This window comes from Spea bombifrons, chromosome 12, assembly GCF_027358695.1.
Source record: "Spea bombifrons isolate aSpeBom1 chromosome 12, aSpeBom1.2.pri, whole genome shotgun sequence".
In the NCBI taxonomy this organism is placed as follows: Eukaryota; Metazoa; Chordata; class Amphibia; order Anura; family Pelobatidae; genus Spea; species Spea bombifrons.
In genome coordinates this window covers 13,314,014-13,332,500 of record NC_071098.1, presented here as the reverse complement: position 1 = coordinate 13,332,500, position 18,487 = coordinate 13,314,014, and the positions used below count along the sequence as shown (strand labels likewise).

The following is an 18,487-nucleotide window of genomic DNA, read 5'->3' as shown; positions in this document are numbered from 1 at the left end:
GTTCTTCATGCTGTTAGTATAGTTCATTGTATGACTGGCCATTCCAATAAAAGGACAGCCTAGATGTCTCTATATAGGAACAGAAAAGTTTTTTGTATAATTTATTTCTATCTAATGTATTTTGTTGGTTTATGATCCAGGAAGACGTGACATTAGAAAATACCGTTTGTATGTATGTGGTACCATCACCACAGTGGTGTAAATGCATTAGGTGTTATTTATGATGAATATTGTTCACAATATTACCTGGTGGCTGCCCCTGAATGATGTGTGTCTGTGCATTAGAACTGGGAATGTGCTTATGTATGTTCACAGAGCATTTATCCTCTATGGAACGTCTCAACACCAAACCCATGGTCGCCATGTTTTATGGTACTGTCATGGATGCCTATGAGGCAAGCAACATTGTCTTTTTAGCAAAGAAGGACCACATTTGTGGTTGAGTGGCTGACCATTTGTATAGATTGAGGTTAAAAAGCAAAATATGGAAGCTATGGTAACATCAGTTTATTGTTTAGCATATAAACTCTTGTAGTTTTAGTTGGGCTGTCGCTGAATGAACTTTCCATAGCACCGCAGGTCAAAAAGTGAACAGCATCAGCTGCAAGTCAACTGTGACGCGACAGTGACACCTAGTGGCCGATCCCCAAAATAACTACATTTCTAACAAGGGCACCCCGTAAAAAAAAGAAAATCCTGATAAATGGATTAGCTGTGTATTAACCTCTTCTTTACTGATGTTTTTTTTGTGCCCAGAAACCTTAGCTTTTTTCAGCATTTTTACACTATGGTTCCTTTACCACAAGTCTCCTTTATTTTTATTTAAAGATGTTTTATTACATTTAGTTTTAAAATGCAACGCTGTCACCTAACAACATTTTTTACACATGCTGATGTTACATACAAACCAATCATGTATGGAATATTAATCTGATGTTCACATTTGTTCAAACTGAATTGCTAACCAAGTGCGAATTCTTTTACAGTGACTCTTAACTAAGTTTAAACAGAAAATCGAGTGAAAAGAGTAGGGGACAAGAGAAAAAAGTAAAGTAAGATGTGGTACAGAAGGAGATCGCCATGGATATGGGGTATAGATTCAGGTATGATTCTCCTTTTTAATTTTTCATGGAGCCACACAAATGATATATTGTTTTTTTTCAAGGACAGAGAAAGCTAGATACACACTCCCACATTTACTACAAATAATACATTAACTCCTTAATGACAAGGCCCGTACATGTACAGGCTCAAAATGCATTGTTTTCAATGGGTTTAGGGACCGCCCATTGTCCTTAAGGGGTTAAAATAATGATGAACGTTAATATGAAAATGGTCCCAGACAAGTTCCGTTGGCCAAAATACCACAAAATATATTAATGTAATTAATGTGAAAAGGCATGCATATTTTTTCTATGTTTTTGGAAGTAACGGGGCATAAAATGGAACATTCCCATACCTTGTTTAGCAGCCCACCAACTCAAATAGCCTCACAAAACATATATATATTTTTGGGAAAGGCAACCCACAGTATTTTGCACGAACCATTTAGACAATTATCATGCCACCATTTCGTCACCAATCTCTGGCCATGTTTCTTCGGATTGTTTGCACAGATTACATGCAACTGCAGAGAAAGCCCCCAAAATGTATTCGGCTGCAGCCTATGTCTCATTTTGGACGGTTTAGTAGTGCATCAGCTCAAAAGACCTCACAATAGTATAGTTTTTTTTGAAGCGAAGACAACCCAGGGTATTTCACTGTGAGAGAGGGACTATTACAGCATTAACTCTTCCATACCCAGAACACGGTCAACAATGAATTACAAGGTACAGGAGGTCACTGAGCCACCTCTGCTCCTTAGCATATACCAAGAGAAAAACAGAACAATCTAAAAGAAGGTCAGTAAAAACTGATGCTTTATTTCCAGATTCATAGCCTATGATTAAACGCTGTAGTGTATGGAACACGGAAGGCCATTTCTTGTTATTCTGTCCGCCGTGTTTGTCCGTAATTTTGATCTGGAAATACAGCAGCGATTTTTCCTTACACTGGATTGTTTTGGATTTCACTTTGTACTCAGACTTCCTGTTGGTACATTTCACTACGAGCATTTGGATACTTCGTCACGGAGGCATTTGGCCCTCCAGTCACTGGCTTAATTTTCATAGTTTTTGAGTTTGTGTTAATTTTCATATTTTGAGTTGATGGAAACTTTCAACTTTGTACATTGTAATGCAATAACCTGAGCCCAGTATGTACTGACAGAGTGCTCCTCGAGGATAGGTCGCCATGCACAGTATTCACAGGATTTTTGTCCCCCATTACAGGCCATCACTGAATCTTTACAAAAGAATAGCGGAAACATGGGCTTGTGATTGAGTGTTGGCGCCATAATTACTTCCCAACATTCCCTGTATATTGCTGTAAAGCCAAAGAAGAAAGGTATAGAGACTCACCATAAAGGTCGGGTCCGTGGTTAGTAAAGACATTGTACAGGACGATATTTAGAGGGGCTATTACCAGCTTGCCGTAATAATAACTGTCAATGGCCGCCAGGGGGACCTGTAACAGAACAAGAGAAGGATTGTCAATTAAGCAGTGGGGTCTTTCCACACATCAGACAAATAGACAGGGGGCTTGTTAACATGCTAAATTATGATGAAATACCTTTTTGTTTTTATATAATGCAGCTCTGTAGGGGATGCATTAGATTTTCCATGTTTCTTAATGCAATGGAATGAATTTCACATTCAGTAATTTTTTTAGCAGTAGAAGTTAAGGAAGTAAATGATTGTGTTGCGTGAGAGAAGGAGTTTAAATCAGGCTTCCAAGAATGGATTAGTAGCTACTACAGTAAACATAATATATATTTAATGAACATTAAATTGTAGACATTATCAATATGGAGTTGAAACATATATGAATGTATCAGGACAGCACAACACATGATTATTAGGTTTACAAAGAGTGAATTACAAAGTCCAAGATTAAATTTATCCATTTTTGACTATCACTACAATGCAGTTGATAACTATATAAAATGATGATCCTGTATGACTGTTAATGACCACTAATAGTAATTAATATGGAGGAGTGGTTGCTCATGGTCATTCCCGGACCAGCTGTATGGACTATACTAAAGTAACTATGCTGTTTGAGGAGCCAGTCAGTCACTTTGTCTTGTATAATGTATTATTAATTGCCGTTGTTAGATCCGTGCTATAAACCACATTCAGAAAGTAAACCAATTATAAAATATAGAAATGTTTAAACACCCAGATACCAAAGGCAGTTCTTGAACGTTCACAATCATTAAACATCTTTTAGAAACTCACCAAAAACAATATTAGTGCCACTAAACACCAGTTGATAAAACTCTTCCACTTTCGCTTCAGGAACAGGACATCAAAGGCAATAGGTATCCTGAAAAAAATAAGGGAATTGGTGGATTCTATTCAAAACATAAAAATAAATGCTCTGCAGGAAGGGCAGGCACATCATACAAGTCAAACGGAATTATTTTGAAAGAATTGAGACAGCGGGTACTACGTTAATGGGACTGTAGTCCGAAAACTAAATATTAAGCCTTTAAGGACAATGGGCGGTCCCAAAACCCATTGAAAACAATGCATTTTGAGCCCGTACATGTACAGGCTTTGTCATTAAGGGGTTAAACTCCGCAATGTTTTTTGTTGTTAGTTCAGCTAAGAGGATACAAAGCTAAAATCCATCCCATACTAGTAGACATGATGGATACAAAAATATTTTAAACTTGGGAAGCTTATTTCAGTGATTAAGGGATTTTGTTTAAGTACACACACTCTGTTGTAGGTTTAAAAATGGCCACTTTGCCCTTCTTAGAGGTGAGAACATTCAATCCACAGTTAGGAAGTAGCTTTGACCTGTTTATATGTCTTTACTTATAATAGCATGCAAGAGATGTTAGTTAATATCTCCTATAAAAGGTTTGATTATTCCTCAACGCTGTTACCTTCTGGAATGTCTACAAACACGGCAAGAATAAATTCTCGTTACAGCCACCTACAAGCAGATGGCAGCCCAAGCATTTGGTGGAACCAGCAAATGTTAATACAAATCATCCTTACCCTAAGACAACACTGAAGGGCCAGCCCCAAATAGCCCCCGCAGCCACTCCAAGCACGGCCAAGCCAACCTTCTCCGTATACCAGCCGGTCATGGCTATCACTGTGGTATACATACAGAAAGTACTGGGGAGGTACGCTGCGAGCAAGCAGAAAACATGCAGAGATGTTAGCGCAGAACTCTAGATGTATAGTCCCCTATAAAGTGATCTGTCCTCTATGAACTGTCACCATCATGGTATTTCGAATAAGATTCATTAATAAGTACTACCTAAAGATCGTGGTTTTTGGAATACTGTGTTTCGGAAATACTTATCTGAAGGTCTATGTCTCAGAGCAACAGGGCCATCATTGTATAACCAACGTCCCGTGCTTTCCCTTGTCCTCTCTTCTTATCCTGACCCTATCTGCAACTATCATCAGCTTAATCGAGGATAGATCATAGGGGACTAATACTCACGTAGATCCTGAGAAGAAGTTAAGATACCTCTCCCCATGGTGCCCACAACAAACAGGTTTATTTAGTATATAAAAATATAAAATGTGTGAATTGGAGAAACCGACAGATATGCTTTAAAGCGTGACCTTAAACATGACATGCTTCTACCATATCCCTTCTTTCTCATATTACATGTAAGCACGGAAATGTGTTTGTTTTTTTCCAGATAAATGTTATCCTGCAATTAATGTAACATTTTATTATGCCATCGATGGACTCTATTTAGACTACCTAGATCCTTCTGCAGATTGGGTCTACAATACTGTACATAAGAGCTGCGACCGGGGGGCTACGTCACTTTCTGCTATTAATGCCCCTTATGAGCTAGCATCCTCCCCGCACTACCTGCCTCTTTAATTACAGCCAACTTACCTGCTGCTGAACAAAACATTCCTGTGCTTAGCACCAGGAAAGCCAGCATCAGCCGACCAACATGGAGGCCAAACTTTTTGCATACTGCCCTAAAAATGAAAGGAAACAAAGAGACATATAAATCAGCTTCGGTATAATGAAAGTATAGAGCCATATCTGCATATATATATATATATATATATATATATATATATATATATATATATATATATATATAGTGTGTGTGTGTGTAACTCCACTGATACTATAAATCAGCATCAGTACAATGTATGCATATACTATACTTGTTTTATTCTTTGAGCAGGGCCCTCCTAGTCATATTGTTATGTTACATACTCCTTGTTATGTCCTGTCTACCCATTGTACAGCGCTACGGAATTTAATGGCGCTATATAAAACAATAAATAATAATAATAATAAGAACTCCGATACAGTGTTTCCAGGGGAGAGTGAGAGAGAAGTAAGACTCCAAAGGTTATCCACTCATAGTTTGGTAAAGAAGACAATGTGCGACTAAGTACGGGAATACTTTGTGACATTGCCCCTATGTTACTTGGTACTCATTATATATGTATGCAAATGCCAGGCTCATAAGACGAAGCAGCAATAATGGAGTTTTTTAATAACTCCAGTGAGTCACATAACTACTTGGTTAGGCAGAAGATGTTATACATAACACAGGATCGTGATTTGAAATGTGGTATTCTTGCGGAACCACATTGAAATATTCATAACAATTACTCGGCGTGTTTCAGATAATTGCTCTTTAGGGATATTAGGATATCTTGGAGCACTAGACAAATTCTCTAAAGACCTTTACAATTATTTTGCAGAGCTACACCGTTGTTGCCAATCTTCCTGTAATTGCTCTTTTTCATCACAATGAACTTTTTTTTTTTAGTTACAGCTATAAAATTATTTAGCCAACTTCTGTTATTGCGTTGGGTTGTTAACACTAGAAGGGATCTGAACGCTCAAAAGTAGGATTCTTCAAGTGGAAGATTTGGAATATTTTCTTTGCCGACATGTCTAGGCCATACGTAATGGAAGCATCTTGTTGAAAAAGGGATCCACAAAATGCTTTCACTCCCGTGGCTAGAGAGCTACAAAGCCCAATTCACTCGCTGAACATCACGTAATCTGCAGTCAGCCAGCAGTGGAAGGATGCTCTGCAATAATATGATTTCATTACAAGCCCAGCTCTCATTTACTTTAATGGAGCGTTACTAAACATGTCAATGTATTTAAAAAATATATATATGTATCACAATGGTGGGGACTAGGTTGTTCTTTTGGACAGGCCCATGTTCACTATATTTTAGGAAGCAATGATTCTGATAAATATCTATGACCCTTTACATAAGTCCAGGGCCCTGCACAAGTTAAAGGCCGGGCAAGGGGCAACACCATCCAGCCACCTGTCAAGAGTCAACGTATTAAAGCAGAGTCCCAGAATATGACATCATACAGCATTGCTGCAGCTCAATGGGTAGTCGTGGAAGATCCTCTCATCTCCCTTACTAGCCCATGATCCTCGGTGCCCCAAAATTAGGACTGTCCAGCTTGCAATGGGACACCTAGGAGGTATGCTGCTAATAATGTTATGCATATTCCATACAGGAATAAATTAGCCTTATTAGAGGCTGTATTCTGGTTACCTTGTACAACAATGTATTATTGCAGCTGAATCAAAATTTTACAAATTGCTTTAATATTGCTGTAAAAACAGTAGATGTGAGTGAACATTAGGCTCTGCTTTTGATAGAGAGTTCCTGGTATAGACTGCATGATAAGCTACATGTATGGCCTTTTTTACTCGCCAGCCCAACAATCTAACACTAGAGGGTAAGAGGCTTAGATGTAAAGTAAGGAAGCTTTTCTTTACTGAGACAAAGGCAAATAAATGGAAGGGCCTCCCAGCAGAAGCAGCACAGGGTAATATAGTGAGGAAGTTTAAACGTGCATGGGATCTTGAATCTAAGGCAAGACCATGGACTGATTAAGGTCTGAGTCTTGACAACACGAAAATGAGCAGACTAGGTGGGCCTAAACATGTTGGCTGTCAAATGCTATGTTTCACATGGCTCTCTGCTCTTCCATGCTATGTTGTCTTGGCTCTCTGCTCTTCCTTTAAAAATGTGGCAGCCTAAAATGGCAGAATACATGTACGCCTTATCACTATATGGGGTAAAGCAGACAAAAGCTAAGAAAGAACTTGTTGTTTCACACAATAACTGTTGTCTCAGTTTAGTCTGAATGTCTGTCAAATTATCCCACCTGAACATAACAGCTTAACTTTAGGCGTTCATATACCTTGGGGATCGGCTGACATCACAATTCAAGGGAATTTTAATAATACATGTTATATATACAGAACTACTGTAATTAGACTGTTATCTTTTTTCTTATGAATGGAGGACAGATCAGCATCCATTGTCTATGCAAAGTTTTATAAACCCACGGTTCTCCAACTGGGGTCCTCAGCAACATATAAAGGGTCTAACAGTGTATGTTACAGAGAGATAACGTCATTAGATATGATTCTCATGATTAAATGTTTTATCCCAGCTGCCTTAACACTTTGATTCCACATTTGTGCTTTAAAATTCTTGAACCTACATATAAAATTTTTTGTGCAAAAGAAAGATGACAAACCTGCTCATCAAAATATGCTTCATGTTTGATTTTGAATGATGTCCGTATTAATGTGTTCATTACAAATTAGTGACATGCAGCTATAGGAACAAACAGGTTGAGGGCCACTTTTTGTCAATTTTTAGTGCTAGATACTTACTTGTAGAAATAAAGTTCACAAACACAGCTAATAAAAGCTAGAAAACATCGTATAAAGTAAAACACCAGGACCTACAAAAAAATAAACACACAATAATATTAATAGAATCGTAAGGCAAACATAAGCATTATTCCGACAATATGCAGAAACTCAACAAAATATACAATGAGAAAACTGAAAAAAATATATATTATAAAAAAAACTATGTTGGACAAACCAGAAAAAGGCACTTTTATTTTACGGATGGGATAATGATGTATATAAACCACGTACAAGCTAGTCAATCACAGTACTAAGGAAGTGTACCCTTTGTACCTGATTCATTCAACCATGCGCTCCCGATGTAAATACCGTATTTGCTCGATTATAAGACGAGGTTTTTTTCAGAACAAATGCTCTGAAAAATACCCCTCGTCTTCTAATCGGGGTCGTCTTCTAATCAGACCTCAAATAGAGGTCTGATTAGGAGACTAAGATCCAGATCCCCCGCACCGCTGCAGGGGACCTGGATCCTCCTGTCTCACCCGACCCCCCCCCATCCCCATCATACACACACTTACCGGTGCTTCCTGCTGTGTTGCCGGGGCAGCGGGTTGACGTCTACGCGATCCGCGTAGACAACGTCCGCTGCAGCCGGAAGGAGGTGTGGCTAGCAGCGGGGGTTGTCTGCGTCCGTCGCATAGACCTTCCCCGACTGTCAGAGATCAGAGTTCCCCGCACCGGTGCGGGGAACTTTGATCTCTGACAGCCGGGGAAAGTATACGCGACGGACGCATACAAACTCCCGCTGCTAGCCACACCTCCTTCCGGCTGCAGCAGAAGGCGACGTCAACCCGCTGCCCCGGCTGGAAGCACCGGTAAGAGAGGGGGGAGAGCGGGGGAAGGGGGGTGAGAGAGAGAGAGAGAGAGAGAGAGAGAGAGAGTGAGTGTGTGTGTGTGTGTGTGTGTGTTAGTTAAATGGGGGTATAGGGTGTGTGTGTGTGTGTGTGTGTGTGTGTGTGTGTTAAATGGGGGCATAGGGCATTTCTGGAGTGGCGTTAAGGGGGGATTTAATAGAGCACTCTGCCTCCTGAAATGCCTTATACCTCCCTATATGCCACTCTGCCCCATAATATGCCTTTTAACCCCCTAAATGGCAGAGTGGCATATAGGGGTATAAGGCATTTCTGGAGGCAGAGTGCTCTATACAATGCCTTTTAACTCCCTTAATGCCACTCTGCCTCCTGAAATGCCTTATAGCTCCCTATATGCCACTCTGCCCCATAATATGCATTTTAACCCCCTAAATGCCAGAATGGGATATAGGGGTATAAGGCATTTCTGGAGGCAGAGTGGCACGTAGGGGGTCAAAAGGCATACCATGGGGCACAGTGGCATATAGAGGGTTAAAAGGCATATCATGGGCCACAGTGCCATATTGGAGTGGCAAGCCTGGGGGCAGATGTGCGTAACTGGGGGACAGGTTGGAAAATACAAGAAATAAAAACAAAAAAAATCTTTTTCTCAATCATAGCTTTTATTAAAAAAAATAGTTTACATGAATTAACATTTACTGGTAAAACTTTTTTCCTTTGGGGTCGTCTTATATTCAGGCTTTTTCTTTTTTTCCTAAGTTAATATTCAGATTTTGGGGGGTCGTCTTATAATCAGGGTCGTCTTATAATCGAGCAAATACGGTAATTTATTTTATAGTTTTATATTTATTTTTATAATTAAACACCACTGACCTTTAGAATTAAATATTCTTCAAAGTTTCCTTTGAACCCTTCCGTATCCCCCTGTCATCTACATACACATCCATACTCTCCCTCTAATACTCGTTATAGACTAAATGAATGGATGGGGATCGTATGGACAAACACTATTCTGGCCAGACACACTGACCCAGGGGCCTGGTTATAAAATATAAACTCTGTCTGTGCTGTTGAATCCCTATAAAAATGTCTTTAAAAATAAAATAAATAAATACGCTCTCAATTTACAATGTTTTCTGTTCCATGTTTCCCGTGTACTTTCCCCTCTAGACTATAAAGTTTTGGGCAAGGTACTGGTAATCTACTGTACTGATTTGATAATGTACAACCATGCTACAATTGTGTTTAAAACTCCTTAGATTTGTGAATCTACCACCAAAAATGATCATTGTTTTTTTTTTTATAGCAATGAATAGCACTTTTTAGTTTTACAAAGTGATTTGGTCCTGTTATTCCTGAAGGCAGTTTCTTAAAATGAAAATGTGCTTACCTTATTTGTCTGCAGGACGTGGGCATGAAACCAGGCGGGTAATGCATGTAGCCAGAGGTAAGCGTACGAGCGAATCGCGTAGGCTGGGGAATATTCCCATGTCTGGAATCCTTTGCCATATACGAGGTAGTGTGTCTAAAATAACAAAAATATATATCATTTTTGGGAATATTTCAGTAATAGATTAATTATGGTAATGCTTACAAAGTCCTGCTTATTCAATGAAATCTATTTGTACATACATTTTCACAAGACAGTGGGTCCCTATTGGTAAGACTAAGAAATTATATTGTTTATAACATGTCGAAAGATATTTATCTAGCAGATAAGGCTTGGACAGAGTTAGAGCACATGACAAATAAGTACCCTTTTTATTTTGAGAAAACCAAATATGTAGCTGCCTAAAAAGTTTATTTTGAGGAAAACAGATTTTTTTTACCCTAATAGAGAAGAGCGTTGCCTTTTAGACAGATGTGTTAAGATTACAAAAAAGTTTTTCAGCTATAAAAGCAACTAAGATGTCTAACCTATCACCATTCTATGTCGGGGTCATGTGACATGCAAATTAAAATGCTACAAAAATTGACGATTAAAATTTATTTTGGGAAAGGTACGGGCTTACTTCACAAAGGATAATCGATAAAAAGCTATATTTAATTATTAAAGCGTTTAGGGTTTTCTTTGAATATTATAACTTGTTTATTTTAGCCGTTCCCAAAGCACTACTTCAGTAGAACAGAATGAAGTGACTATTCTATTAGCACATCAAGAAAATGCTGACGTGATAAGATAACAATACACTTAAACAATTTAATCCAGTGTGCAACGGACACAATATCTGCAACTTGGCAGAAGCCTCTAGCGAGCTCTAGTCAGAAAACTAGGATATTCTATGTCAGGTAAATATACAATACTGGACACAGAAAATGTTCAATCTGTTAACAGCAGATAACATGTTTAATATTAATGCTGATAAGTGAAGAGCCAGAGGTAAAGAAGCAATATGAAGCAGTTGCATCTATGGCTGATCACTTTTTCTTTAAAGGGACAGTCCAGAGTTCATACGCACCTCAATCTATGTGATAGCTTAGAGATCCCTTTACATTAATGTGGATTCTGCACGACACATCTCCTTGCATGTGATAAAACATCCGACAAACCGTTAAAGCGTAGGCTTTTAAAGTGCTGCTAGCCGGAGTCTTCTGAGACCCTCACGTGCACCTCTATCTAGGGCAGGGGTGTCCAACCTGCGGCCCTCCAGCTGCTGCAGGACTACATCTCCCATAATGCTCTTTCAGCTAAGGGGCTGGCTGAGGAGTATGGGAGATGTAGTCCCGCAGCAGCTGGAGGGGCGCAGGTTAGATGTCTGCAATTTGGATACACGTATACATGTTTTAGTCTATTTTATGCACTGCCACCATTTGCAACTTATGGCGAAGAAGGCAGTATACACTAGATCAATATCTTTAATTTTACTAAATATACAACCTCCGAGGATGTGGCACAAAACACACAGGGGTTGATTCACTAAATGGACAGTTTGCATGGGGTGGTTAACAAGCACATAACAGAGAGATGATTATGCATATAGAGAAAGCAGGCATCGAAGACCCTACCAGCAAGTTTGCAATCTAGTCTTATGGCACTTTCATGCAAAGCACCAGCAAGAAGTGCTAAGATAGCCCTCCATAACGCATAGCTTAGTGGGTAGGCACACGGCTACATAGGCATCCATAACATATAGTGAAAGAGTTAAAGCAACTTTCCCTTTAGTGAATCTGGACAGCAAGTGGTCCAAAGTAACTCAAAAGTACACAGCTTTTCTATGCGGCGTTCGATACTCACAGGTTCCCAGTAGTTGAACGTTTCATCGCAGTCTGAGATGTTGCTCAGTAATGCCGCGCAAAACCTGGCAGAAACCAGGCATTTGAAGGCAGTAGATCCCTCGGGTGCCCACACCTGACCTGCTGTACTACATGCGGACCTGCAACAACAACAACACCGCAAAACAGCTTACATGCCGATTCAAAATAAGCGCCATCGCTCCTGGAATAACTGGTTCTTTTTTGGGGGGCGGTTGTTATTGGGGGGCCATAGTGATGGACAACCAGGCGTCTATCTTCCCATGTATCGTATAAGGTAACACGTTACACAGGACACTCCTAACTTAACTCATTACCAATAGGAATTTACCACCCAATACCTCATTCCTACCATAACAAGAAGAACAGTACCTCTTTAGTTGCTATAGCGATAAGGCCACTTTTAAAACTTTGCAGCAGGACATTTCTTTTTAAATAACTCCACTGGATCATAATAGTAAAGAACAAATGGTTTTAATATTTGAAATGTGTAACTGTAAAGGGAATAGCAGATTAATGAATACTGATGTTTGTACTAAGCAGCATCCTTTGCAGCAGCAGGTCACCTCACTAGCCTTCAGGGGCAATAAAGTGACCACTACCACTTCTGCTGGACCACTGTTCCACCTTTCTTCCACACTCTAAGAATGTTTATTCTGCCACAATCTTTCATTCATCGTGCTGACTAACTACCGGTATATGTGTTCAAACACCCTATGGAACGATCCATAATGAAATCACACACCACGCAGAAGCATAGTCCGCAGGAAACGGCCAGGGGCTGCTTTAATGATGTTTATGAGGTACAGAAGGATGGGAAAACTTTATTCTCTATAACAAGGGGGGACACAACCACACACCATGCCCATTTCAAACGTAAATGGCAGCTATAATGCAATATACACGAGTATCCCACCCATCACTAAAACAGCCATATATCTATGCCCCCAACACAAAGGGCATCCCTCACTCTGCTCTGTGCTCCGCTACCCGGCTTTCTTCCTTCTGCCTCCAGCTGTTTTCCTCTTTTTCTCCTCTGGTTCCTTTCACCCGCTGCCGAGCCCCCTTAGACGCCATTACTACTGGGGGCAAGAGAACTCACTTCCGGGGTCGCGTCATCGCTGGCAAGCACCAAGACGCCATCTTTACTCAGGGAAGAAGGCAGCACACATGCGCATTAACTCCATGCAATTCTAACAATACACGTGTCATACCCAGCCATACAAATAAAACCACGTCTGTTATATTCCCTTTTTTATCCTCCAGTTTAGATTTTAGATAATAGAATTATTATTTATATGTATTTCATACACGTTATCTAGCGCTTGGTAGATCATTCCTCAGTACAATAATTAATATATATATAACTGGTTATAATTTGCTGTAATATATATATATATATATATATATATATATAAACTTGGAATGGTGTGCAATGGACTTTGTGAGTAAATATATATATATATATATATATATATATATATATATATATATATATATGTATAAAAGGTGGATCCTAAACATGAATTCACCTACACTAATTATATTTTTTAATTCATATTAAATTATAAATTATCTATCTATTGATACTCAATTCATTCACTCGCATTTAATTATCCATTAATTAAATTAATTCCATTGACATTCATTAATATTAACATTTTTATTGATATCTATTATTAACATTTTATGATCGCATATATTTATTTCCCTGTTTAGAGGGCAGCGATGGCACCGGCAGCCTTATTACAGTCCTCTTCTTGAGTAGAATGAGTCACGCAAAATTTGCATGTTTCATTAATAATTATTTGAGACAAATACCAAAAGTCCAAATATATTAACACTATGATAGTATTTTATGATTGACGAATTAATCTGTTTTATTAAATGACAAGTCAGTTTCATTATCATTCAAGCATTTATTGAAAATATAATACTTTTTACGTTAAAGCAAAGGTTCCCTTATGAAAAAATTACTGCAGTTTTTCTGAAGTAATACTGCTATTTTTTGGACATGAAAAAACTGCAATACTGCACTTTTACTGCAGTATTACTGCACATTTACTGCAGTTTTACTGCATTTGTACTTCACTGTACTGCAGTTTTACTGTAGTTATTTTTGTACGGAAGTACAAATGTAATAAAGCTGCAGTATATTGAAGTACAACTGTAGGTTTGCAATATAAAATAAAAAGTGCGGTAAATGTGCAGTAATAATGCAGTACAGTGAAGTACAAATGCAGTAAAACTGCAGTAAATGTGCAGTAATACTGCAGTAAAAGTGCAGTATTGCAGTTTTTTCATGTCCTTTATCACTCCCATCACTCCTGTGTTCCAGTGGCCCTTTATCATTCCCATCGCTCCTGTGTTCCAATGGCCCTTTATCACTTCCATCACTCCTATCACTCCTGTGTTCCAATGGCCCTTTATCACTCCCATCGCTCCTGTGTTCCAATGCCCCTTTATCACTCCCATCGCTCCTGTGTTTCAGTGGCCCTTTATCACTCCCATCACTCCTGTGTTCGAGTGGCCCTTTATCACTCCCATCGTTCCTGTGTTCCAATGGCCTTTTATCACTCCCATCACTACTGTCACTCCTGTGTTCCAATGGCCCTTTATCACTCCCATCGCTCTTGTGTTCCAATGGCCCTTTATCACTCCCATCACTCCTGCGTTCCAATGGCCCTTTATCACTCCCATCACTCCTGCGTTCCAGTGGCCCTTTATCACTCCCATCACTCCTGTGTTCCAATGGCCCTTTATCACTCCCATCACTCCTGCGTTCCAGTGGCCCTTTATCACTCCCATCACTCCTGCGTTCCAATGGCCTTTTATCACTCCCATCACTCCTGTCTTCTAATGGCCCTTTATCACTCCCATCACTCATGTGTTCCAATGGCCCTTTATCACTCCAATCACTCCTGTCTTTCAATGGCCCTTTATCACTCCCATCACTCCTGTGTTCCAATAGCACGTTGTGTTTGTTGACCCAAGTTTAAGATTAAAAGGCTAATTGATTGTGAAAACCCTTTTGTAATTATGTTACACCCAGAAATATCCTTGTTTTCCATAAAACCAGCTGAGTGAACCAAACTTTTGAACCATAGTGTATCTTTTCTTTCAAGATTACAGCAATTTACCGTAATGCTCCTATGCTAGAAATTAACCCTGTCCATTCCTGGGGAGCACATCCTCCATTGTTGATTCTGTTTCCCATACTGAGCATTGACACACTCCCCTTGAAAGTTATTCATCCATATCTATGGAAGGGCCTTTCTAGTGTTACTCATATACTCAAGGCACATTTTTTTTCTATGCAAACTGCAGATTCTAAAGAAATTGAAACCACTGACCTCCTAAAACCCTTAACATTTCCGATGTCCAAAGCGGAGGTATTATCTAGAGACCGGGGCATTGAAGCTTTAATAGACCTCTATCAATTTTGCAACTCCTTGGGCCAAGAGAGATACATTCAAATCGGGACTGTCTAATTAAAAACGGAATGGCTGGCAGGTATGCTGGTGTATTTAATTTAATCCTTTGAATTTTGCAAGTTTTTTGCGTTACTTCTCGGCCAAATGATTATTTTGTTTTCCGAAAAATTAATGATCACCTACAGTCTATATACATGGCTAATGACCCATGTCCATACTTTTGTTTTGTGAAACAAAGTTATCTTAAAGCTGTGTTTAGTAACAAAGAACAAAGAAAGACACAACAACAAGAGCTGAACGATAAAGTTTTAAATATTATTTATTGGTTAGTTTTATATTTTAGATTTGTTTTTAGGTTAGTTTAATTACACGTATCCTGTGTGCCGAGTAGAAATTTGAAGTTACAGCCCTGAAGGGTAGAAATATTTCCTGAACGTGGGCTTCGGAGTCCTTATGATGTGTTCTCCAAGCTGGTCTGTTCGCAGATGTTATGATGTGAGATCCAAGCCAATCTGTTCATGAACGGGCAGCCAAGAGCTTTAGAGTGTTAGTTACATACATAGTTACATACATAGTACATAGGGTTGAAACAAGACCTAAGTCCATTAAATTCAACCCTTCTACTTAACTTTTTTTTACTCTTGATCCAAAAGAAGGCAAAAAACCCCTAATTAAGCTATTTCGAATTCTGCCATCAGGGGAAAAAATTCCTTCTTGACTCCAAAAGGCAATCGGATTTCTCCTTGGATCAAGAAGCTCTGAAATATTAATTCTATTTAAAGCCCTTTATAGGGTGCATAATCCTTCATCGTCCCTGAAAGACTTGTATGTTATAAATGTAGTAAGACGCACAGACGCTGTATCCAGGTGGTCAGGGCAACTGGTCAACATCCATTGGACAACCAGTGTCACATGCTATGAACATAGCACAAGGAAAAAGTACTGCAAGAGGGAGAATGCAGAGAAAAAAGTGAAAAAAGTTACTAAAAGCAGGAAATCCAAAATGATCCCGAAGGAGGCAAAAAATACTTCCTGACATTGCGATTGGTGTTACAGCTCTGAAGGGTAGTGATATTTCCTGAACGTGTTCTTCCAAGTCCGTCGTAACATTGTGAATGAGAAGCATCGGGTCAAATCCTCTAGGGGAGGGAACATGATCCAACCTGCTCCATCATCCCTGTGAGTCTCCATATGACGCGCCATCCCAGCCGGTCTGTTCACAGATGTTATGATGTACGATCCACGTAAGAATGTATGTATGAATTAATGAGGGCGTATGTTTGTGCGTGAGGATGAATGTGTACGTGTGTCTGAGCGTGAATGTAAATGTGTAAGTGCATATTATTATTATTATTATTATTATTGTTATTATTATTATTATGTGTGCCTGTATGAATGTGTGTGCCAAAAAATGTATATGTAAGTGTGTCTGAGCAAGAATGTAGATGTGTATATATGTAATAAGTGCATATTATTATTATTATTATGTTCATAATGTATATTTATCATAATTAGCTTCCGGGCATGAATGTTTATGTATAGCTGCGTACTAAAAAAGAATATATATATATCAAAATGTTTATATGTAAGTGTGTGAGAGGCAATGTGTGTTAGTAAGTTGGTGTGCGTCGATGTGCATCTGTTTGAAAAATGTAAAAGGCAGACATGCAAGATAAGAGAGAAAAGGGAAAGAAGATTGAAAAAAGTGAAGAAACATGTCAGCAAGTGAGGTGCAAAAGAGATTGCCAAGCAAGCAGGAAACTATAAAAGAGAAGGGAAAATGTACTTGTCCTTCCTGACAAAGAAGAGCGGCGATTGGTGTTACAGCCCTGAAGTGTAGCTATAATTCCTGACCGTGTGCTTCAGAGTCCGTTGAGATGTTGATCATAAGCAAGAAGTATCAGGTCGAATCTTCTATCTTCTAGTCCAAACTGCTCAATCACCCAAGTGAATCTCCTTACGACACACAATCCAAAGATATCTGTTCATAGATTTTATCATGTGTGACCCATGTAGGAATGTATAAATGAATTCATGAGCGTGAATGATTGTGTGTAAGGATGAATGTGTAAGTGTGTAAAAACACACAGAAGTAGTAAAAACACTACACTGTCACATACAACATAATCCAGTGTGTGTGAGCATGAATGTATAATAATGTAAATGTGTAAGTGCATATTAATATTTTTATTATTATTTCTTTATAAGTTATATTTCTTATAATTATAATTAGAATCTGAGAATGAATGTTTATGTGTCGGTGTGTGTAAGTATAAATGTGTATGTCAATTTGTATGTCTGTCTGAGAAGGAGTGTGTGTTAGTAAGTTTGTGAGTTGGTGTGCATGTAAGTTATGGAGGTAAGGGGCCGATAGGGCCGCTTGGCTTTACATGCTCCCGGGGTCAGAATGTGCCACTTGTTTTATGTACATTACAGTACATATCTCCTACTGTATACAGTAGAAGTTTAACGATGCAGTGTTAAAATGATTCCAGCCCACAGGATGCAGGGCCAGATTAACGGCAATCACATGTACTTTATGTATGTGTGTATATGTATGTATTAGACATGTGCAAATGGGCCAAAAACTGTTTGGACAAATGTTTCGGTTTGTTTTTGGCTCATTTGTTATTAGGCAACGAATTCTGTTCCCTGCCCATTGGGTTTGGGTAAAAATTAATGGGCATAATTAACTTTGAACTAAATTTGTTGCCCATTGCCCACATACACCCTCATTCAGTCTCACTCACTGATGGTTGGCAGAAAAGGCAGGGAGACATTTAGAAAGCATGAGAGAGACTGAATGAGAGTGTGAGAGAGTGAGTGACAGTGTGAGTGCGTGTCAGCGAATGTGGACCCACAAATTTCGGAGTTGTTTGCTTTGTTTTAATCCTATTCATAGGGTGTCTGTCTTGGTTTTCGGAGCTTTGTTGCAATTCGTAGAAATCTGAATGCACAACTCTAGTACGTATGAATGAAAAATGTAAAAGGTTCACAAACGAGATAACAGAAAAAGAAGATGCTTTCAATCCTCTTCTGTATATAGGTCTGAATACAGTAGCTACGGTTTTGAAACCTTGTCCTATAATTCCTAATTTTTGTTACGGCCCCAGATGTATTCATTATTAACGCTGAGATGCTGGGATCTCCGCAGGTTCAGTTTCTGACATCATAAT

The 18,487-nt window shown here is 39.0% G+C and overlaps 1 protein-coding gene across 2 annotated transcripts in view; it reads right to left on the bottom strand.

Annotated features, from left to right (window-relative positions):
• The window catches only part of ALG9 (ALG9 alpha-1,2-mannosyltransferase), a 53,942-nt gene extending 40,950 nt beyond the window's left edge, over positions 1 to 12,992 (bottom strand). For both annotated transcript variants that reach the window (XM_053452617.1, XM_053452618.1), the window contains exons 1-8: positions 12,848 to 12,992; positions 11,861 to 11,999; positions 10,016 to 10,150; positions 7,772 to 7,842; positions 4,978 to 5,066; positions 4,110 to 4,245; positions 3,339 to 3,426; positions 2,460 to 2,565 (exon numbers count right to left, since the gene is read on the bottom strand). In XM_053452617.1, the coding sequence (XP_053308592.1) occupies positions 2,460 to 2,565; positions 3,339 to 3,426; positions 4,110 to 4,245; positions 4,978 to 5,066; positions 7,772 to 7,842; positions 10,016 to 10,150; positions 11,861 to 11,999; positions 12,848 to 12,954 (871 nt within the window). In that variant the 5' untranslated portion in view covers positions 12,955 to 12,992. The remainder of the gene's footprint in view (positions 1 to 2,459; positions 2,566 to 3,338; positions 3,427 to 4,109; positions 4,246 to 4,977; positions 5,067 to 7,771; positions 7,843 to 10,015; positions 10,151 to 11,860; positions 12,000 to 12,847) is intronic.
• Positions 12,993 to 18,487: the final 5,495 nt, after the last annotated feature.